This window comes from Galleria mellonella, unplaced genomic scaffold (genome assembly GCF_026898425.1).
Source record: "Galleria mellonella isolate WM207_F2 unplaced genomic scaffold, CSIRO_AGI_GalMel_v1 utg312, whole genome shotgun sequence".
NCBI classification, from domain to species: Eukaryota; Metazoa; Arthropoda; class Insecta; order Lepidoptera; family Pyralidae; genus Galleria; species Galleria mellonella.
The window spans coordinates 10,687,946-10,712,416 of record NW_026442074.1 but is presented as its reverse complement, the minus strand read 5'-3'; the positions used below and the strand labels follow the sequence as shown (position 1 = coordinate 10,712,416).

The window sequence follows — 24,471 nt, the reverse complement described above, 5'->3', positions numbered from 1 at the left end:
GGGGAAAAGGGTTGTTAGTAATGGGGTCAAACAGCCTCATTACTAGCAATATGCTCTGCTAGGTCGACCTTCACGTGTTTCCCCCTGGAAACCATCATGGTTAATTCTGGTTGATTTCGTCATGATGGGCTAACTGACCTGCTTTCATCCTCATCAGTCATCTATCACTGGTGCCCCGCCAGTATATGCCGATAGTGCAGGCGATGTTACCAAATCATTATCACCCATTCAAAAAAATCAGCATTGTAGCTCCTCGACTGCAGCATAACGCTAAGCAGGGACCATTTCGGCAAACATTGCGTTTTTTTTTTATATAACTTAGAATGGCAAACAAGCTGACAGCCCACCTGATGGAAAGTGGTAACCGTCGCCTAGAGACATGAGCAGTACCATGGACATAACAGAGTATACTGTTTCGTCCATGATACCCCCCATGCGTTGCCATTCCTGAGGACTCAGATGTACCACCTTCACTTCCTTTACATGTTATTTTACTCTGTATGAATCTTTTTTTGTAAGTGTGACAATGTTCGTTGAATAAACTATTATTTATTTATTAATAAACATCTCCCCGTTCACAATGCCATATTTCCATAGCAGCGATAATAAATATGAGAACAATAATGTGTCACAAGTGGCCAGTATTGTTTCTGTTATTGTGTAGTTTTTATCTGAAAGTGCAATAAATGCATTTGCAATATCCTTTGGTTAATGTCATTAGACTACTATATATGTATAAGTAGATAAAAAAACCACAGCCACATTTAATTAATTCAAAAAAGAATGATATGTTGTTATTTATAGGGCTGTCGAATTCTATTTATGATTCTTTATTTTATTAGCTAACTTGTTCCCTTTTGAAGATGGCAGTGGACAAATCGTTAGATGATCGTCAACCTTCGATAGAAGGAGGCACCTACTAATTAGACGGATAACAGCAGCATTTAGCGGAAAGGGATCGATAGTAATATGAGCATAAAAGTCCCATAGCTACTCTATACTCGGTCGATCGACTTCCACTACAGCATGGGGTTCTTCAAAAGGGGGGTAAACAGGTTTCTTCAGGGTCGGTAACGCGCGCGTAATACCTCTGGTATTGCAGGCGTTCGTAGGCTACGGTAACCGCTTACCATCAGGTGGGCCGTATGCTTGTTTGCCACCTCAGCGGTATAAAAAAAATTTAGAATTTGTTACGATGGGCCAAAGCCATAAACAAACGATTTACTTATTTCTGCTACGGTGTAGACATTGACATATCTATTTGAAATCGTATGAACTCATGTCAGAGCGAGTAATCTTTACTTAGTCTCATCATCGTCATCATAATAGGTGCTAACTGCCCGCCAATGAACATGGGCCTCTCCCTGTTGGGCGGTGTTGCCAGTAGTTGCCACGCTTGGCAGGCGGGCTGGCTACCGCAGTCTGGCTATGGTGACGTTTTAAGAGGGACGCCGTTGCTCATCTCTCGACCATTAAGTTCCTTTAGTCGCCTCTTACGACACTTGTAGGAAAAAAGTGGTGGACCATTCTATACTGGGACCACACGGCGAACTTTACTTAATGTAGCTGCGTTTAAACGTTTATTACTTTATAGATTTATTACTATTTCAATGTAAAAACTCATGGTAGTGCTGTTATACTCATGGATATGCATTTATTCTCACCTATCATCCCGCACTGGTGCTCCACCAGCGTTATGCGGTGCTCCACCAGCGTTATACCGATAGCGTAAGCGAGGGTTATCATTCCATTTTCTTCCATTAAAAATGAAGTCTCATTCAGGTATCTCTTCCAGATTACAACTCTGGCCAAGCAGCTGGATATGTCCGAGCGCCAGGTGGAGCGGTGGTGGCGCCTCCGCCGCAGTCAGGACAAGCCGTCCACCCTGGTCAAGTTCTGCGAGAACGCGTGGCGGTGCACCTTCTATCTCTTCAGCTTCTCGTACGGTCTCTTCATACTCTGGGACAAGGAGTGGTTGTGGAACATCGACTATTGTTATATAGGATATCCGCATCAGGTGAGTTTTAATGCTTATGTTTTTACTAGTTGTTTCCCACTGTTTTGCCCACGTGAATTAATATAGAGAGTATTCTGTGTGTCAAGTCTAACTTGAACTATCCGTGTACCAAATTCATTCAAATCCGGTCAGCATTCAGCGTAATTGAGTAATGAACATACAAACGTCCAACTATAAAAATATCCACATATTACATCCTTCTAAACTTTTATATAGGAGGGGGGGAGGAGTAACTGTTAGTAATACGGGCAATATACCCTGCCAAGTCGACCTCCACGTGGTTCTCCCCTGGAAACCAACGTGTTGAATTTCTGGTGTATTCATCACGATGGGCTAACTGACCTGCCTTTTCATACTCACCTATCATTCGTTACTGGTGTCTTGCTAGCGTATATTGTTAGCGCAGGCGGGGTTATCACTCCATTGTCATACATAAAAAAAGACCCTTAAATCCAAAATACGTCCATACAAGCGCAGCATACGACTTTTGCACGAAGTTTTTTAGTCCTTTGTTTTATTTATTTATTTATTTTATTTATTGTAATCTAATGAATCTTTTCCTAATAAGTAAACTAATTAGAGATAATGAAATAGGTTTATTCATTAACTAATCACCACTATTATGAGTCGACTGTCGCTTCTCATACACAATGAAGATAAAATGTGCATGTACTTTATTTTATAGCCAACATTCCATTCAATCACTGTTAATGACTATTACCACTTTAGCGCGTCGTCTGTTGATGGCAAAATGTTTATAGGCGACCTTCAATTAAATTGAGTGTAAGCTGTTTTTGTCTCTTTTCATCATCTTCGAAAAAGAAGGTTGTATTTTAATTTCTTTATGGATGGTACGATAATGGAGGTAACACTTCTCTCTCATTGGGCTCTTTTACCATGTGCTGTTTAATGTGATTTTTGGCAAGATTTTACCGTCTCAAAAATTTTTTACAATTGTAAATGCAAAAGTTGGTGATGCTTGAACAGGTGTGTGTTTGTTGCTTCTTCATGTAAAATCTACTAAACGGATTTGAATTAAATTTACTACGTGGGTAGGTTATTATCATATCAGCCTTTAATTGGTCTTTGTTAAATGTAAGCCTCCCTTGGGGTGGGGGGTAGCTAGTAGTTGCCCCACTTGGCAGGCGGATTGGCAGCCGCAGTTAGGCTTTTGAGATGTTTTAAAAGAGACGCTGCTGCCCATCCCTCGCCGTCCCTTAGTCGCCTCTTACGACAATCACGGAAAAGGAAGGGGTGGCCTATTCTATGCCGGGTAGGATTCTAACTTAATATATACGATACATTGTATATTTATCCATAAAGGTAAAGCCACCGGAAACAAAAACAAAATATATGGAAAAGATAATTTTCATTCCCGAGATGTGTAAAAGGTGGCTAAGGGAAAGCACAATACATTTATTTATATATTATAACAGTATTGTGTCAATATTAACAAAGTATGTACAGAAAGGTAAGAAAGTAAATGGAAATACAAAAGGCGGTTTTATCGCTAATGCAAAGTCTTTCAGACAATTTTTGGGGAAAGAGTAGTGAGATGAGAAATAAAGCAGGTGACGCTTGAGTGGAAATAAGGAAAAAAGTAGTAATAAATCAAAATTGAATTACCTCACGAGATACACAAGTAAACATAAAGAAAATACGAGTGCAGAAGAAGGAAAATGTGTAATAAATCCTATATTATATTACTTGGCTAATATGGGTGACGTGGTCTGTAATAATAGGTTAATAAATTCTAATGAGTGAGCTTAATAGTAGAAAGTTAACATTTTAACTGCTGAATCTGTTTTAATGCCGACCTCTGGAGCGCAAGGGGAAAATCAGACTCGCGAGCCAGTTCCGTGTTTACTCCATGTTTACTAGCGAAAAGTTTGCGCCGCCGCGAATCGAGCTCTTTTTTTACGGATGATAATGGAATGATTTTCTCTTGCCCTAATAGGTCAGTTAGTCTATGAGGATGAATAAACCTGGAATCCAGCACGTCGCTTTTTAGGGGGGATCACGTGAAGGTCGTATGACAGGGTATTTTGCTAGCAACAGGACTGGTAGTTCGCATTACTATAGTTCGCAGTTGTGTTTGCATGGCTGTGTTTCGGTTTGAAGGGTGAATATGGCAGTGAATTTACAGGGTACGGAGGAATAACACCTGAGTCCTCAGGAATGGCAACGCATGGGGGGTATCATGCGCGAAACAGTATCATGTCCATGTCATGTCTATAGGCGTCCACTTTCCATCAGCTTGTTTTTGCCATTCTAAGTTGTAAAAAAAATATTAACAACTTCTCCTCCCCCCTCTGATCGAGGAGCACTGTTCACTGAAGCGACCTACTAAACTCGCTTGGTGATTTCTCAGCAAGTAAAGCGTTAATAGATTCTAAATGCAGTGCAAGGCTCCGTTTATGTAAGCAAGGATAATCTCTCACCTTGTGGCTTTGCTATATGACACCGGATTAGGTTTGCGGCTTTATAATGATGTAGGTTATACGTATTCATATCTGGTATGATAAGTATGTTTTGCCATTACAAGCATTATATTTTCTTTACTAGAGGGAAACTTTGTACAAAAGATTGCTCAGGCACCTCCGTCTCATTTGTGTTTCTACCGTGAAGCAGTTGTGTTTGCATGGCTGTATGTCTCTTTGAAGGGTGCGAAATGGCAGTGAATTTACAGGGTACAAAGGAATAACATTTAAGTTCTCAGGAATGGCAATGCATGGGGTATCAAACAGGCCAAAACAGTCTCTGTTATATCCATGGTTCTGCTCATATCTATAGGCGACGGTTACGACTTTCTATTAGGTGGGCCGTTAGCTTGTTTGCCATTCTAAGTTACATATAAAAAAATTTGGCTATTATTATTAATTGTACACAGGAACTTATTGTAACATATCTCGAATCCTAAAGATCAGACACCTCAGACTCGAAAGCTTAGAACTAGCAAATAATAGCTGGCTCTTGTTGCCAAGATTAAATCACTCAAAAGCCCTGATTAAGATTTTCAGAAAATAACTCTAAGAAACTAATTCTTTTGAGTAAAAATAATACAAGGGCTCTCATTGGATACTGCAAACTAAACAAGCATATGGCCCAAAGGCTTACATATGGCCCAAAAAGTGTTTGCAGATTTTGGCACAATGGGGAAGAAACGTCTCAGCATTTAATTTTTGACTGTAACTCACTTACTTAACTACTTACACTAACTACACATAAACGATATATTTTTTTTTTTGGAAAATACACTTTATATCCTGAGAAAATAAAAAAAAAACATCGCTACAAAAAACAAAAATCCTATCATTGATAGAAATTTGCAGCGAACTTTAAAAAGGGCGAGCACTAAAGATCATTGAAAGGTCGCCATCGTGTCCCAAGTTTGTTTTTTTTTGCATGGAAAAAGGTCGTCTTTCAATAATAATCTTAATTAGTTGTACCCCTCGATTGTGCTCGTGTTAGTTTTGTTCAAATCCATTCAGCAATTTTAAGTGTAATTTTTTTATGTTACAAATTGTCTCTAAAAAAACAGATATCGTCACAGTCGTAGAATACTGACGGATCTTTATATGTAATCTTTGTCAGATCCGTCAGTATTCTACGACTATGACGATATGTTTACAAGCTCTTTTATATCGTCACTTTTTACATGTCTACCGTTGGGATCGGAGATTATTACTTGTTGAGAAGAATCTGCAATAATTCTTTCTTAGTAAATTTCGAACAAATATTCAAACATATTTACATTACATTTATATTATTTCCATTACTAAGAAATCTATTTTGTTTTCAACCGACTTAAAAAAGAAGGGGTTCTCAATTCCGTTGTATTTTTTTTCAAATATGTTTGTTACCTAACTCCGTTTATCATAAACCGATTTGGAAAATTCTTTTTAATCTGAAAGGCTATATAGTTTTTAATCTGAAATATTTATAGATTGGCCCCATAAAAAATTTGTCGAAAGCTTTTCAATAGTTTAGTTTTGAAATCAAAATAACTGGTTTGGCCCGATTTTTTTTTTGTTGGGTGATAATGGTATGGTAGCCCCGCCTGCGCTAACGGGATACGCTGGCGGAGCACCAGTGAAGGGTGATAGATGAGAATGAAAACAGGCCAGTTAGCCCATCATGATGAATTCATCAGGAATTAACCATGATAGTTTCCAGGGGGAACCGCGAGGAGGTCGACCTGGTTGGGTATATTGCTAGCAATGGGATTCTCAGTCTCCATTACCAACAATCCCTTTCCCCCCGGTTTCGACCGATTGAAATTGGTTTTACGTTTGTAAAACACAATCTTAATCTAAGTACAACAGTATCTATTGACCATCCTGGGAGCCATAGGAGCCATGTTTTTCTAATACTTGTTAAAAAAATCTTTTCCAGGGTATTACAGACGACGTATGGTGGTACTACATGATATCATCAGCGTTCTATTGGGCGCTCACCATGTCCCAGTTCTGGGATGTTCGCCGCAAGGACTTCTGGCAAATGTTTGTCCACCACTTCGCCACCATCGCGTTACTGTCGTTCAGCTGGGTGTGCAATCTTCACAGGATCGGGACATTGGTCCTACTGAGTCATGATTGCGCTGATATAGCGTTGGAGGTTAGTTTATTCTATGTCAGCATTCCATCCTGGTTTTGCACTTTTTTTTTAATAAAATATAGTCCTTAATAGTGAATGAATGAATGATTTATTTTTCTCTTTACTAAAATTACTAAAAAAAGTAATAGCTTGAGGTGATATACTAATATGTACTCATTCCAGTAAAAACCTTTGCCATCCACTTGCTTGTATTGTACGCGTGTGACAACCCTAGTGGCAAGCGTTTGCTTTTAAAACCATTTAAACAAAGGAATGTTTGTTTGACCATTGAAACTGAAAAAAAAAATTATTATGAGAGTTTTTATAAGTTTAATATCATTTAGTTTGGCTTGTAAAGTGTCTAAAAGATTATTAATGATTTATATATATATATTTTTTTTTTTTTTTATACAACTTAGAATGGCAAACAAGCTGACGGTCCACCTGATGGAAAGTGGTAACTTGCAGTACCATGGACATAACAGAGTATACTGCCCATAATACCGCCCATTTGCCATTCCTAGTTAGGTGTTATTCCTCTGTACCCAGTAAATTCATGCCATATCCCACCCTTTAAACCGAAACACAGCCATGCAGCTGCTTCACGGTTGAAACACGAATGGGACAGAATAAGATATCATACTATATTGTACAATTGATGTAAATATTGTTTTTATCTTTGCTTTGTACCTCAATCGATCATACCTATGTGACATTTGTTTCGACACCTTTGACTGATAGTGATAACGTTCTACGAAGCCATATGGAGCCGTCAGTTGTAAACCGATTTGGAAAATACTATTTTTTTTTTATCTGAAAAGTTACTTGGAGATTGATCTCATAAAGTTTTTGTCGAAATTGATTTAGTACTATAATTTTGAAATTAAAATAAATGGCGTGAATTTACTGGGTACGGAGGAATAACACCTGAGTTCTGAGGAATGGCAACGCATGGGGGTTATCATGGACGAAACAGTATACTCTGTTATGTCCATGGTACTGCTCATATCTATAGGCGACGGTTAGCACTTTGCATCACGTGGGCCGTCAGCTTGTTTGCCGTTCTAAGTTGTATAAAAAAAAATTTAAGTAGGTATTTTTTGTGGAATAAATTCTTAAATTATATATATATATATATATATATATATATATATATATATATATATATATATATATATATATCTATTAATTTGGTTTAAAAATTAAATTACGGAATCAAACCGTGTATTACAAATTTGAAGTTTGATTATTGTTTCAACAATAATCAAACTTCTGTTTTCTTATTTCTTCCATTCTTTTTTTTATTCAATTATTAATTTCTTATTCCAGGCGGCGAAAGCGGCTAAATACGCCAACTACCAGAAGCTCTGCGACGCCATATTTACTGTCTTCATAGTATTATGGCTAATAACTCGTCTGGGAATATATCCATTCTATATAATTTGGAGGTATGTTCACGTACTAATAATTATTATATAGATGGCGTGACGACCTGAAATGCATTGCAGGGAGTCAGTGGATGCAGGTGGCTCAGGACTGTTCTTTATGGCAATCTATGGGGGAGGCTTATGTCCAGCAGTGGACAGATAATGGCTGGATGAATAATGGCTGAAATGTTGATGATGATATCGTCATAGTCGTAGAATACTGACGGATCTGACATGAACTTAATATTACATGCTATATTTCGTTCAGAATGTTGATTAAATTATAAAATGAGAGTTTAATACGCCATGTGTGTCCCGGTATAGAATGGGCCACTCCTTCCTTTCCCGTGGGTGTCGTAAGAGGCGACTAAGGGAGACTGAGGAATGAGCAGCAGCGTCTCTCTTAAAATATCTCTAAAAGCCTAACTGCGGTTGCTAATCCGTTTGCCAAGCGTGGTAACTATCAGCAAAACTTCCCTTATGGGAAAGCCTTATGTTTAGCAGTAGACAGTTAACGGTTGAAATAATAATAATAAACTCTAATACGGTAAGTAGTGATGGGCCCACGTTTAGGCGCCATTAGTGTCCCATGTTGGGCGCCATACTTACTTTAATATATAAGTACCTAATTGTCTAATTGTTATAGCTACATAATCTAATTAGACATAACATGGGCATGTGATTACGTTTTGAAAATATCGCAAGTAACAGAGTAACGATCGGCGTCTTACTGTCCGGCTCGACATCTCGACTGCGTAGAGATGTTGCATCGCCGTGCATCTTCTACCGAATTTATCATGGGGAGTGCTCTGAAGAATTGTTCGGAATATGCTGCATATATACATATATACGTACAACCCGATATATATATATATATATATATATATATATATATATATATATATATGCATCTGGACGAGTGGCGGTCCTCCACCGTGCGTTTTTCAAGGCACTTACTCCCACGCACAACCACTCTTTGGAATCAACTTCCAGCAGCAGTATTTCCGAACCGTTACGACATGGGGGGCCCATGCGTTGCCATTCCCGAGGACTCAGGTGTTATTCCTCTGTACCCTGTAAATTCAATGCCATATTACACAAGCAAACAACTAGTTTACTGCAGAAACCCGAATGGGATAGAGGTACCCAAGCAAACGACTTTTGTATAAAGTCTCCGTTCGTATTTTAAAGATTCACAAATGCAGAATATATAACTATACTATTTATTTTATTTCCAGCACAACGATCCGTGCCCCCATGCTGTTGCCCATGAGTCCTACATACTATATATTCAACTCGTTGCTTTGCCTCCTGCTCGTCTTGCATTTGATATGGACGTGGCTCATACTGCAAGTTGCCTACAGAGCCATCTATGCCGGACAGGTACGTATTATAATTGTTTCTGATTTACCCGCGTATTCGAGGTTGTTCGACTAGTTTCCTTGTTCAAAAGTTCAATTCTATTCTGATAATTATTATTGTATATTAAATCTTTTAATGTGTCTTATTTAAATTATGTACAATACAGATATTTACAATACAATATTATACATATATAAGATGACCCACTAGACTATTTTTTTGCATACAAAATTTCATTAAAATCGGTTAATTTTGGAGAGTGTTTGATAAAATAGTTATTTTGATTTATATAGTATAATAGTTATATAATATAACTATATAACATATATATATATATATATATATATATATATATATATATATATATATATATATATATATATATATATATATATATATATATATATATATATATATATATATATATCTGAAGTGTTTGATATTTTTTTTTATTTCTATGGGAACAATGGGAACAATATGAAACTGTATACTCTCAGATAAAAAAAGAATTTTTCAAATCGGTTTATAATTGACGGTAATATACACAAAAAAAATAAAACCGTCTTGTCAATCTCCTTTTTTGGAGTCGGTTAAAAACGGGTTGTGTATATCTTTAATTCGTTTATAAGTAAGGATATAAGGGATGGGCAGCGGCGTTCCTCTTAAAACATCTCTAAAAACCTAACTGCGGTTGCCAACCCGCCTGCCAACTGTGGCAACTACTGGTAAAACCCCCCAAAGGGGGAAACTTATGTTCAGCAGTGGACAGTTAAGGCTGATCTGACATAATTGCCAAGTATCGAGTCATAAATTAGTGATTTAATAATTGATTTTTTTTTTCAGTTGGAAGGTGACATAAGGAGTTCGAGTTCGGAAGTTAGTGATAGTTCCCACCATTCCAATCATAGTACACCTAATCGCATCAATAATAAAAAGTAAGTACTATTTTTTTACATTAAACAATTCTATATTGTTATAAATAATTGTTTACCAGAGGGAGACTGCACAAAAGTCGATTGCTTGGGTATCTCTGTCCCATTCGTGTTTCAACCGTGAAGCAGTTGTGTTTGCATAGCTGTGTTTCGGTTTGAAGGGTGGGACAAGGCGTGAATTTACTGGGTAAAGAGGAATAACACCTGAGTCCTCAGGAATGGCAACGCATGGGGGGTATCATGGGCGAAACAGTATACTCTGTTATGTCCATGGTACTGTTCATGTCTATAGGCGACGGTTACCACTTTCCATCAAGTGGGCCGTCAGCTTGTTTGCCATTCTAAGTTGCATAAAAAAATAATAATAAAAATAGCCTTTATTCCTGAATTACAGATTCTTTTTTAAATTGTAAATATGTACAGATAATTAATGTTGACATCAGCAACATCTTATTTTTCAGATTGTTCTAGAACATAGGCCCCCTCCATATTTCTCCATTGGTAACGATTCCTTGCAGCTTGTCTCCAGCCTTTGGGCAAATCATCCTCCCATCTTCTTGTTGGTCTACCTCGGTTTCTTTTCCCATCACGCGGATACCACTCAATTAAATCTTGGGTCCATTTGTTTTTTGATGACCTCATGATGTGCCCAGTCCATCGCCATTTGAGCTTTTTTATTTTTTACAGTTGGTCTCGTTATTGGTCACTAAAAGAAATAATTAAAAATAAGTCAATACCAGTATCTGACAAGAAAAAAGTTTATTCTATATTTGTTAGTCTATGTTAAAAAATCTTTGGAAACATTTTAGGGCAAACTATTTACTTACTATTTGTCAAAGTGTTTTCTATGTATAACATTAGTTATTGGAAGGGAGGGGGGGGAGAAAGGGATTGTTAGCAATGGAGTTTGACAGCCCCATTGCTTAGCAATATGTCCTATTAAGTCGACTTCTATGTGATTCCCCCTGGAAAGCATCGTGAACAATTCTTGTTGAATTCGTCACGATAGGCTAACTGACCTGCTTAATCCTCACGTATCATACTTCACCTTCACAACCCCATCCGCGCTATCAGTGTACATCGCCCCGCCGGTGTACACTGATAGCGCGGATGGGGTTACTATTTCATTATCACCCTTTAAAAAAAATAGCACAACGCCTTCTAGTGCCAAACTAAGTAACTAATGTTTTTTTTTAATGGGTGATAATGGATTCAACGTGGTTTCCAGGAGAAACCGCGTGGAGGTCGACCTAATAAGGCATATTGCTAGTGTGGGGCTGTCAAACTCCATTGTTAAAAATCCTTTTCCCCCAAGGGGCGTTGTGTTATATATCTAATAGTATTTATTATCAATATATGTATTTATTTTTCCAGGGACACATAGGGTCGGGCCAACAAAGCAGGCCTAGGGCTAGTCCACAGGCCTCGCACCCGTTCAATAATTTACACGCTCGCTTGAAGGCACCGCGCCCATACGGTCCAAGGTTCGAACTCTGTGCAGTGACAGTGAATTTTGTGGCAAGTTGTTTTAAGTTTATAATGTGTTCATCGTTAAATCGAGTACAGTGTTGTCAGTGGCCAGAACACCGACGGGATGGTCTTCTGAATCGTATGTATGACAATTTATGCTATGTATATCACTATATGAGGGCCTTGATTCACTTGCGTATGAATTTGAGCTTTCATTACATTTGAATACGGTCTACTGTCAAATACCTATTGGTTACATCAGTTTTAATATGGTGTGACCTCGGTATGCACTTCATTCGACTTATACAATTGTCTACATAGTAATATTGTTTTTTACAATTTAACTGATAAAGCAAATGTTACCGCACTTTGGTAAAAACACTCTTAACAAATAGGTTAACTTAAACTTTGACCAAATAAACTGTTTATTACTATGATTTTTTTATACAATGTGACATCGAAATCGCTAGCATCTTTATAAAGTAGTGTTCCACCAGTGTATTTTACTACGGGAAAGGAGGGGAGGGGCTGGTCCCGCCCCTTAGACAGTGGCGTAGCTACTGGAGAACTAGACGTGGTAGTGCCTTCGGGCCCCCAAGCTCAAGGAGCCCATTGGATTCTGACTTACAAACTAAATTGAACTAAGAAAAATGTCTGACACGTTCGGAATATAAATAATCAAGATTCCAGGAACACGACTTTAATAATGGCAATTTATTTGAAAAAATACCGGGGAATCCCAACAACTCTCGAACATCTTTGTTTGAAACTTGCGAGAAACTCCCCTGTATTCATAGGCTGGTTTACTTTTTGCCACAGAGCCTTTGGTTACCTACGCCACTGCCCTTAGAGCCTATATGTATTCTTAGATATATTTTTCAACAATTTTAAATGATAAATAATCTGATGGCTCACGTGGAGTAAAATTATAACTGTCACCTATAGACATGAATAGTACCATGGACATAGTAGAATATACTGTATTGCCCATGATACCCTTCATGCGTACTATGTCCATGGTACTATTCCTGAGGATTAAGGTGTTTTGCCTCCATGCCTTGTAATTTCATTGCCATATCCCATTGTTTAAATGGAACATATTTGCCTATAGCTTAAAGCTCCGCTCCTAATGCTGGGATGGGTCCTAGACAATTCCTAGATGGGTATGACCCACCCGGCTCCCTGTAAATACTTTATTGAACTAGGTGTTATCTTGCGGACGTCCATATCGCTGGTTATTTGAATAGAATTATTTTATTTAATTCCGCTACCATTAGTATGTATGTGACTGCCAATACTCGATGATACTTTACTACCACTATTACTACTAAAAGTTCCACAACCTTCCATATTAGCCATCAATCGTTGATTGCCATTTTGTTCCCCTTCAATATGTCTATAGTGAAATGGAAGATTTTTCACAAATCAAAACATTTGTCGAAAAACAACAAAAAAATTTGAGTACGTCTATACTAACTTGATAGTTGGATCTGCCATGTTAGTATAGGAGGCTCAAAATTTTTGATCGTTTTTCGACCCGTTTTTTTTTTGGGAAAAATATTCCTGTCACTGGTAAAACAAAGATGCTAATGATTTCGATATTACCCTGTATAGAGCAAAACAATTAGAAATTCCACTATAGTATTAGTGACACTGAACAATTATTTCCCAGGGCCATTAGCCGAGATATAATATATATTTAGCTTGTACATACAGAATACAATTCCGGAATCCCGAATGACAAAGGCAAGGGGTCGTTACATATACAGCTTATAATAATTATATAAATTTATTGTATAAATTAAAACAAATAATTAAAAATAATTTTTGTATGACCACAGACGCAAAAAGTAAAATTATGTCATCAGCCTTCTACCAAAAGTTTTTGATAGAAGATTGAGAGGGAGACTTTGTACAAAAGTCGATTGCTTGGGTACCTCTGTCCCATTCGTGTTTCAACCGTGAAGCAGCTGTGTTTGCATGACTGTGTTTCGGTTTAAAGAGTGGGATATGGCGTGAATTTACTGGGTACAGAGGAATAACACCTGAGTCCTCAGGAATGGCAACGCATGGGGGGTATCATGGGCGAAACAGTATACTTTGTTATGTCCATGGTACTGCTCATGTCTATAGGCGACGGTTACTACTTTCTATCAGGTGGACCGTCAGCTTGTTTGCCATTCTAAGTCGTATAAAAAAAAAATTGAAATAAGAATAATATTAACAATGACATTTTTTCTTTCTTGCTTCTGTGATTATTCAAAAATTATTTTTAATTATTTGTTTTAATTTATACAATAAATTTACTTATATATAATTATTATAGCTGTATATGTAACAGCTTCGTTGCCTTTGTCATTCGGGACCCCGGGATTGTACTTTCTACAAGTACAGTGCGGTTTCAGGGGAGTTTTCTCCCATAAACGCTCAGGCTGTTGAATGAGCTTTCTGCTGATGTTTTTCTTAGAGACTACAGTAGGGGGTTCTTCAAAAGGGGTGTATTAAGGTTTCTTCACAGTTGGTAACGGGTATGTGACATCACTAGTGTTGCAGGTGTCCATATGCTACAGTGACCGCTTACCGTCAGATGGGCTGTATGCTTGTTTGTTACCCTCAAAGTATAAGAACAAAAATTAAATAAATTTGGGTAACTTTTCGTACAAATCTCGTATTGTAACATGACAAATGGTTCATAATTTTTTATAATTATTCAGTTTCATTAATATTATCACTGGATTTTCATATTGTTATTAAGAGTGGGTTTTATATAGCAATATCTATATATTGTAGTTACAATATCTATGCATATATATATATACACATATATATATATATACACAATAACGGATATATTAACTATTGGTTATCCAATATATAATATTGAAAAGAAGAACTTGCTCGTAATTGATATCACTCATAAAATATATATATCTAACTGGTATGAGATATCACAATACGTGGTCATCAATGTCCAGAAGAACTCAATATATAGTTATCAGATATTACCCATCTCTAAATGTTATAGTATTTCTGTTACATGCTGTATATCATAATACAGTTGGGAGTGGTGTTTATCTCGAGTGACTAAAATGAACCCAAGTTGCAATCAATTAGTAGATCCCATTTCAAGGTTTCACATATTTTTAATTTTGTTTATTATTATTATCCCTTTATGGACAAGCCGTGAGCATTTTCAGTTAAAAAATAAATTATTTACTGTTATAAGACGTTATGTTAATTGATATAAAATTATTTAATGATTTAGGAATGTTGAAATTGATAATCGATCATTAGTCGGTCACGAAAAGGTGATACACTAGTGGAAACAACATCGCCCGAATAAAATGTCCCATTAAAATTATTTGGGCATAACTAATAACATGTCTTGATACTTATAATGTAACTGGACAATGTGAATTTTATGAATAAGTTTTAAAATAATATGTCTTGATACTTGCTAAAATGCTTTACAAAACAGACGCCAACCTACTTTGAACCGCCTTTATTCAAATGCATTATAATGTAATAAAAATTAAATACATTAATATTAGGTATGCTTATTTTTACCAAAATTATTAACTAAATTAGATATTGTCAATAAAACTTTATAAATAATTATTAAATTAAAAATAGATACATTTTTGCAGTTTAATAAATTATTTATTGAAAAAGCAGAAGAGAAATTATTCCATGCATTTTAAAATGAAAATTAATTTTCCAACATTATCTTATGAAGTGATTTAAATAAGTGTGATTGATTGTAATGTAAAATGTGACAAATATTAAATTGAAAATAATGTTTTAGATATTTTTTTCATGTTATACAAAAATTGCATTTTATATGGTTCCATAATTTAATATTAGAAAAAACTTAACATTAAAAAGATAAATATATTATACTCGTACATGCCTTTGTTAATAATTTGAAAGTAAATAACTATTGTTGATGGTGAAGTAATATAAATTATTCTTAAAATTTAATTAACAATTATTTATTGAATTAATACTACTAATACAAAATTAATTATTGAATTAATGTCTCGAAACTGTAATTCTATAAGTACAACGTTTTATCCGGGACCATGCCTTTGGGAACATTTTTTTTAACTAAGTATTGGGATAACCAAAAAATTTTTTTTTATATAGATATTTATGAAATGTTGTTTTTTAATATTAGATCATTATGTAATAATATAATTTAAATTTAGAATTATTTTTTATTATTCATAAGCACAGTCAGTATCAAAATATGTCAACAAAATAATTTTATTGTGTTTTTTTTTTTGTATATTTTTTTTGTTGTTAATCTACCTTATGATATAAATGTACATTTCTATGATTATATCTGTTATATACAATATACTATAAATATTAAATTATATGCTTAAAATTGAATTGAAAGCATAATATGTTAAATTTTAGAGATTTTTCACTTGGCTTCTCTAAAAGTGTATTATTACAACATTAATTGCTATAATATATAACAATAGTATAATAAGAGACAACTCTTTAATGATTTGAGGCACTTATTAGACGATCAATCAAAATCAATGGAAATCCACCAGCCAAGTATGGTGTTGCCAGGTTTAATTTAAAAACTCTGAATATATCTGTTCTCTATAACGAGTTATTTTTATTATATAACAGTTGTTTTTTGTTTATTTATTAATATAAACAACATTTATGTAAAATTATCCTTCTGTAGTACTAAAATTAATTAAAATTTGTTCAGGCAATTAAGTGTTATGGAGTAACAATCATATTCACAAACATTCAAGTTTCGGTATGAGTAACATGATTTAATATATTTTTATTTCATTACAACAAAACCAACCGTAAATTTAATTATATCTTTATAGAAAATATGTATAATTTTTTTTGCACATTTTTTCGAGACATTTTCTGTTTAGATCTGGCAACCCTGTTATCTGATGGAGCATACATCATTTTTTGATCGTGTATTGAGCGCTTAACAATCACTACAATGCTAAAGGCAATGCTTGCTAGTCGACATTACAAATTATGCGCGTTAACTATGTATTTAAACGCAGTCGATATAAATTTCGGTGCTTTATTTCTGTACTTTGCGGCTTGGAATCTTTTTTTATTTCTCGTCCGTCCATAGGTACTTATTTATGCCATATTATGTTGCACTTCTCTTAGTTTTTTTTTTTTTTTTTTAATTTTATACATGTATTAAGCTTAACCTGTCACAAACAGCGATAAACTGCTTTATTCAATATATTTTAAAGTATATTTTTACATATTAGCTTTACGTTCACAAATAATAAATACGCAACAATCTTAATAGCAATAAAAGCTTGAGATCTTCCAATTTACTTACTAGATATATCACGATTCTATAGTTAGTGCCTGCTGATATCACTAGGAATAAATAGCAACAATAGTGATGTCCCAAATACACGAAGTACTTATATCTTTTTTTTTAGAAAACGGATAAATTAATATAAATTTACATTTAATTTATACAGTATTTTAAACCTTAAGTGTTGTACGCCTATTTAATATGTTCATATTTACATAATAATGACGAAAATCATATTTGCTACGGATAATGATTGTCACACATGTATTAATATTGCTTCAGTTGTACCACTGGAAGATTCTAGTCAGCGTACATTACCACCACCTTGATAAATTCTAGTTAGGCAGAAAACGGCCATCCGTTATGAGACTTTTTAAGAGATGGATTATTTGCATAAATCAGATCCAATTACGTTAAATTTGCTACTAATAAATAAATAAATTTATATATATATATATATATAATACTGAAATTTGAATTAGGTATTGATTTGTAATGTTATCTTGGTTTTTTTCTAAAGTCTATCATGAGCAAGGAATTTATTATTATGGTTCAATCTAGTTTTTTTCTACATCAATTCCTTTTTAAAAAGGTGACATTTCTCAACTTGAGTATATTTTAGTTGCCTATTTTCATTTTAAATAAAATTTATATATAACTATACTCATACTAAAAAAAATCATTGCCCACCTTTATGGTTGCATCCCAATTGGGTAAATATGCTAGTAATATTTGATTATCCTGTTAGATTAATTTGTTTCTCCTAAACTTACAAGTACTTTTTATGACATAATAGATAGTTGATAAGTTAGTTAGGTCAATAACTTAGATAATATTAAAAATTAATACAATTTGAGTTTTTGATGGACTTTGCAGAAATTAAAGAGTCGTAATTATTCGAGCCTCCAGTTTACTTCGAGAAGAAAAAAGAATAAACACGGTGTATATCCCAAATAAATTAGGAGTTGGTAGTGGCATAAACTCAGTTTTATTTGTATGCCACAGAAATATTTTTTTGTATTTTTTTTTTTTGCATAAAGAAACAGGCATTTATTATATTTTAGAAAAGTTTATTTATACAGGTGGAATTTGACGAGTTGGCCAAAACCAAAACAGTTTATTCAGATGAATCTAAATCAGATGGCAGATTACTTTCCCATCGGAAATGCACCGCAAATGTATGTTTTGACGTCGTGCAATGTATTTGAAGTTTTACTATCTATACAACGCGCGCTTCTTCGTAGGTATTTTTCGTACATTTGTGGCATTAACCTTACAGTTGTTTCCGTGTTTCAGTTGATTCCGTGCGTCGCGGTAGAATTTTAATACGAATATTACATTGCTGGTTCCTGGTATTTCATAGTATTTCACTTTAAAATATTATATCTTTATATTATAATAGATTTAAATAAAAAGAAATTGGGGAAAAGTTTGAAATTTTCCATAAAGAATTTAAGTACACTGGTTTTGAGTTCAGAATAATGGCTGAATTGACTATTTTTTAGCCAATCTGTCCCTTACACACTGTATAATAGAATCAAATATTATACAACGACTATCACAGTAATAAAATATGTTTTTTTTTTTTATCTTTTTTTTATTCTAAAGCTAGTTACAAATGGCACAAAGTAGTGCTATAAAATTTTAAGTTGGGCGGTCATAACTGACTTTTAATAGCCCTCCATTGACTTCTATATATACATATATATATTTAAATAGATAAAATATATAGTGCCTGATATACCAATGCGTGGCGTATATACACGAAATTTCTAAATTATAGTGGCTTATGAAATTAAAATTCAATATGGCGTGTATGTTATTGAGGCTTGCGATATGTTATAGGTGATCACGAGTAATTGGCATTACCGATTATTAAAACTTCTCTCCTTCCTGGAAAGTTATATTCATAAAAGCAATTGAAGTATTTCAATATTTTCTTTTGCATTACATATTTAATTTAAAAAAGTGACAAAACATACTGTACAGTACGTTTTATCACTTTTTTAAAATAACTATTTAAAAAGGTGACAAAACTGCTTAAAGTGGCTATTAAAATAGTTAAAATAACTAATAACTATTGTATGTTTAAAGGGGGCTAGTAGTAGGTTTAGTTTTTACGAATAATTAATTGAATGTGGATGGTAAACGGTTACATAATTTGTTTTTTTTTTTTTTTATACAATTTTAGTAAAAAGTCTAGGCATAACTTTTATCGAAATAACTGTGCTTGAAATGAACAAATAGCTAGAACGTAATTAATGATTTAATATGTGATATTATATACTATTTTCTTTATCTTTATTAATTTTAAATAACTAATTTCGATAGGAGGATTTGCCTAGATTGTTAATTTAATTGTATGAAAAAAAAAGAAAAATATATAGGTGAAATATAATTGGTTGATATAAGTACTTATAGTATTTAGTTATTGTCCATCACTGGTAATTAGAGAGAGAGAAAGCGAGAGAGAGATATTTACAGTTTTAATTAACATTAAAATAAAAAAAAAAATATAGTCACAATAATTTAAAGTAAAAACTAAATTGTTATAACTGTTTGTACTGGTAATTTTTATCATATATTTCGCCAATTACTCGTCGTGTTAATATTATATTAAATTATATGAACAAAATGTCATATCAAATCACATAGAAATTATATTTTGCACATTTATAGATAGGTTATTATTTAACAAAAGTAGGACACCCAAAGATGCTTATTAGCTTTTTATATTGAATAGTTACAATATACCTATTTACAATTATTAATATACATTTGTACATACACTATGTAAATTTAACGTGTACATATAAACGACATTAGAACGTCTAGAACAAGTGGATATTGCATTTTCAATATTATTCTATTGTAAAGGCGAATATTAAGTAAATAATGTATTTGATAAAAATTTGATTCGAATTTTAAAAGTTTTCGAAAATCGAAATAGATTGGATGTAGACTTTGTCCTTATTAATAAAAACCTTAAATAACCTTATACGAATCTATTTTAACTATTGTATTGTTTTGTTCTTTCGATTTGGAAATTTAACTAAAAAAGTAAAAACAAAACCGTTCAATAGCTAAAATAATTTTATAAGAAGTTGGTCGTTTTTATGAATAAGGGGGTTAAGTAGTCATTTATATATAAGTTCATATAGTACCTATCTAGTAGTCACAGTTTACCAAAGGTACTGAGTAACATAAATACAGCATGTTTCTCATCAGATCGAAATTGAAGTACCACTTATCTAGGTTTCATAACTGTAAATTCCTTCCAATGATCAATTCCAAAAAAGAATTTACAAATAATTGAGATGAAAAATAATTTTGTTGTACCCCCAAAGTTGTACCTAAAACTTACTGGTTAATCACCTCTCACTGGTGCCCCGCTAGCGTATACCGCTAGCGCAGGCGGGTTTACCATTCCATTATCACCCATTAAAAATAATATTTACTGATTTTTACACATAAAAAATATAATAAATTGTGGAAAATATTTTCAAAACTAAATTTAAAAAATTAACAAACTTGATATTTTCAACTTTTAATTAAGATTTTATTTTGAAATGGTATAGTAGGGTTACTAAAAAACATTTCTCCTTTTTTTCAAAGTACAAGTACTTAGCCTTCGATTCGTTATTTTAGTATAGTTGTAACTATAATACCTAATATATTATTTACTCAGTATTCGTACATTATTATCCCTTTATTCATAAAAACTAAAACGTCCTACTACCTATTTTAACTATTAGAGTGTTTGGTCTCTTTCATTCAAATTGAGAAACTGGTGCAAAGGAAAGGGACAAAACACGTTATTATGAATAAGGGGGTAGAGTTTTAAATGTGATATTTAAAATATCATATCTCTTAGTTCTTTCAGACATCGTGAATATATGTCTTAAAAGTATTAAAATTTGTTTCCAGTTAGAATAATTTTGTGCCTTTATTAGTATTTTAATATTGATGTTAATATTAATAGAATTATATTAAATTTTCTAATAATTGCCTGAATTCAAAAGTTATTTATACTTTTAGATATTATATGTAATTGGAACATATAAATCTATGCGTTCGTAAAAGTATATGAATGTGTTGATCTCCATTTTATATTGCATTTCCCTTGATCACTTAACACAATTTTATGGTTGTTTTGAATTTAGTCATTATTGAAAATTATTTATCGCCGACCAATCTTTGTATTATAATATCTTGTAACCTGATTCCATTCGAGATAAATTATTAATAAAATTGTTTTATATCGTCGGCCTAATTATCAGAATGCGTAAGTCCTTTGAGTGAACTTTACAGGAGTAAGTAAAAACTGTTTATTTTTACTATACGGGGGAAATATTTCGATTCAATTATGTTATACTTATCTAGTAGTAAAAATGATCAAGGAATTCAGAAAGAAGATTCATAATTGTATCGAAATATTTCTCTTGTATAGTAAAAATGAACAGTTTTTACTTGCTCCTGTAAAGTTCATTCAGGACTTACGCATTCTGATAATTAGGCCGAGGATATTTGTTAAATCATACGAGAATGTGGATATTATATTGCCCTATGTAACTAAGGGCATGCGCAGACGAGAGATAATCCTTGGCGCACTATTTGCCAAGACTAGAGTAATATGCAATACAGAATAACTTATTTAACTTTCACGAGATCGTGACAGTTGATCGGCGTATGCAATGAGAAATTTTCTCGGCGACTAAAAGTTACTCGTCTGCATACGTCATAAATAATAGCATGGACAATCTCGTCGCCGGTATCATTGGGGTTAAAATCACTCAAAAATACAGCCAAACAGTGGCCACTTTTTCTAAATACCTTTATCCTTCGGCATTAGCAAAATAAAGTGACATTTACTTATTGTCCGACTATGTAAATTCGCATTTTTCGTTTGGGGTCCTCCATGTCGTGAGTCGGGCGACGGCGACAATTTTTTTATGTTACTGCCCATTCGAAATTTATTTCTATTCCTCTTGGAATTTTGGTACAATTTTGATTGAACGACCAATATGCCCTTCAGAACTACACTAGTTCTTGATTATTTTAAAATACTCTTCGTGAAAGAAATTTTATTTATGAACTTTTATGAAAACCTTCGAGTCTGTTATGTTTACATAAGCGTGACTTGTAGCAGTAATAAAGGTGAAGTGTAAACGTATTTAGTAAAAGTAAAAGAAACGTACCTATGTATTGATTTAAAAAAAAATATCAACGGTGCTGTCATTGTAAAATATTATAGGTATTTTATGTTATTTTAGGCACTAGACAATAAATACAATTTGGTTTATGGTGGTAAATCTGAGTGGCAACGTTTAAAGTCCTGTAGAGACGAGGGATAGTTCACGATGATTTTTTTTCATCGTCAGATTAGAATATCTAGAATTTGAAGCACACGAGCGACTAAAAGTTGCGAATCATTATAGTAAAAAATCCGCGCTTAAATTACGCCGACTGTCCCTCGTCTGCGTATATCCTTTAGTTTCCTATATTTTGTAATTGTCCTAAAATAAACACTATATAGTATTGTGAGTTTTATATAAATCTCATACATTGTTAATGCTAATTTGAACATACAGATAATATACAAAATTTTTATTGATGTAAAATTGAAATGTATAATAACATGAATCTTATTCTACAGAACGGTTCTTTGCATTGTGCATAAACCCTTATATCAGCATAAGTATTCTCGACTGTCGTAACTTTAATATGTTTATGACAAATTAGAAATTTGTATGGCCAGCAAATTATTTGTCGAGCCATCGCGTGCCTATAAATTCGTTCCTCCCAAAAATGCATTTAAAAATTGTGATTAATTATGTTGTGACACGAAAATAATTTTATGTTACGGATAGACTATTGTTTATGTTGTGTACACTAGTGTACAGTGTGTATAATATTATGTATGCCCGATTGTGTATGTAAGCGTTGATTTGCGAATATTCTCTTTTGTATGCAAACAAAATAATGAATGATAATAAAAGATATATAATATAAAAATGATACTCTTTAATTTACATCGTCGTCTTTACTACCAGAGATCCGTTCGATAGAAAGTTAAAACAGGGGGCACGGCAGTGCGCCAGCTAAGTTGAGCACAGCCGTATTATACTTTTCTCGAAATGACTCATGGCCCTTGTTACCCCTTTGTAACTTTACGGGGAATAAATATATTAAATGTACGAAACAAAAAAAAAATCATGAAAGTCGGTCGAGACGTTTCAAAGAAGTGAATAGTGCCATCACAAACACCGTGACACAAGATATATATATATAATTTTTCCACTTTTCATTGTGTATACATTTTATTTTACATTCTTTTCTAATTACAAAGTATCATATGATTCTTTTATTTTTATAAGTTATCATTGCAATTCTTTTTATTTTTTTATTAGATAATATGAGCAAAATAGTTATCTGTGGGCAAACGAGGTAGTTATCTGCCTATTTTTTTTTTTTTATAAAACGTAGTAACTGAGTATAAAGAACGTTTTAATAATAGCATCGAATGATCGTTTAATTGAGGTCGTAGGTACACGTAAATCGTAATTAAAGAGAAAAATATGTTTTTATCGACGTTACTGATTACATATGTCATTGACATTAGTCATTAATTTGTTTATTAAGGTAGTCAACTTGTTTGGGCTAAATATGAGCTGATATTTTTTTAATATGGTTTTCAAATAAATTTTGTAATTTGTATTCATTTTGCAGATTACATTTTTGCAGATTTTGGTTCTAATTTTGCAACCAATATAATATTTTTTTTTTTTGTAATATCAACATCAAGTATCAACTTAGTTTGATTGTTGAATTGACTATACAATAAGGTTAATTCTGACGCGCCATTCTCTAAATTTTAAATTTCAAATTGTCATCACGAAATCTTTATTTTAAGAACTAATAAATTTGTTACAGATTTAAGTCAAAATTATTATAAATTTAGTTTCTACTGATCCACAAAAAAGTACTAAGTATAGAGAAAGTAATAAATTGAAATATTTATTTTAAAAATAGGTTTAGAGATTGATGATTTATAATCGACCCATTTATGTTAATTTTGTCATTAATTTACGGGTTACTTAGTATACGATTAAGCGATTTTAGTCAACCACGCATTATAACTTTAACTGCTTGTAAGACAAAAAAGACGACGCAGCTCCATCCCTGTCTGACAAATGGCAACTTATCTACGCATAATTAATTCAATTCGTGGCAGCAAACCGTTTTCTTTATGGATCATCCTATTTTGAATTATAATAATAACTTGGCAACATCGGATAAGGATCGTCACCAGTGTCAACTGTCAACGTCAGTTCATTCAGC

The 24,471-nt window shown here is 33.4% G+C and overlaps 2 protein-coding genes across 4 annotated transcripts in view; one reads left to right on the top strand and one right to left on the bottom strand.

Annotated features, from left to right (window-relative positions):
• Positions 1–15,225, top strand: part of LOC113514977 (ceramide synthase 6) — a 37,620-nt gene extending 22,395 nt beyond the window's left edge. For 2 of the 3 annotated variants that reach the window (XM_026899083.3, XM_026899082.3), the window contains 6 exons: positions 1,796–2,017; positions 6,413–6,634; positions 7,943–8,061; positions 9,279–9,423; positions 10,246–10,337; positions 11,709–15,225. In XM_026899083.3, the coding sequence (XP_026754884.1) occupies positions 1,796–2,017; positions 6,413–6,634; positions 7,943–8,061; positions 9,279–9,423; positions 10,246–10,337; positions 11,709–11,718 (810 nt within the window). In that variant the 3' untranslated portion in view covers positions 11,719–15,225. Of the gene's footprint in view, positions 1–1,795; positions 2,018–6,412; positions 6,635–7,942; positions 8,062–9,278; positions 9,424–10,245; positions 10,342–11,708 lie in introns of those variants that run through there. The other variant, XM_052896123.1, reaches the window with a different exon arrangement.
• Positions 1–24,471, bottom strand: part of LOC113514974 (uncharacterized) — a 212,564-nt gene that overhangs the window by 109,952 nt on the left and 78,141 nt on the right. The gene's annotated exons all lie outside the window — the stretch shown is intronic.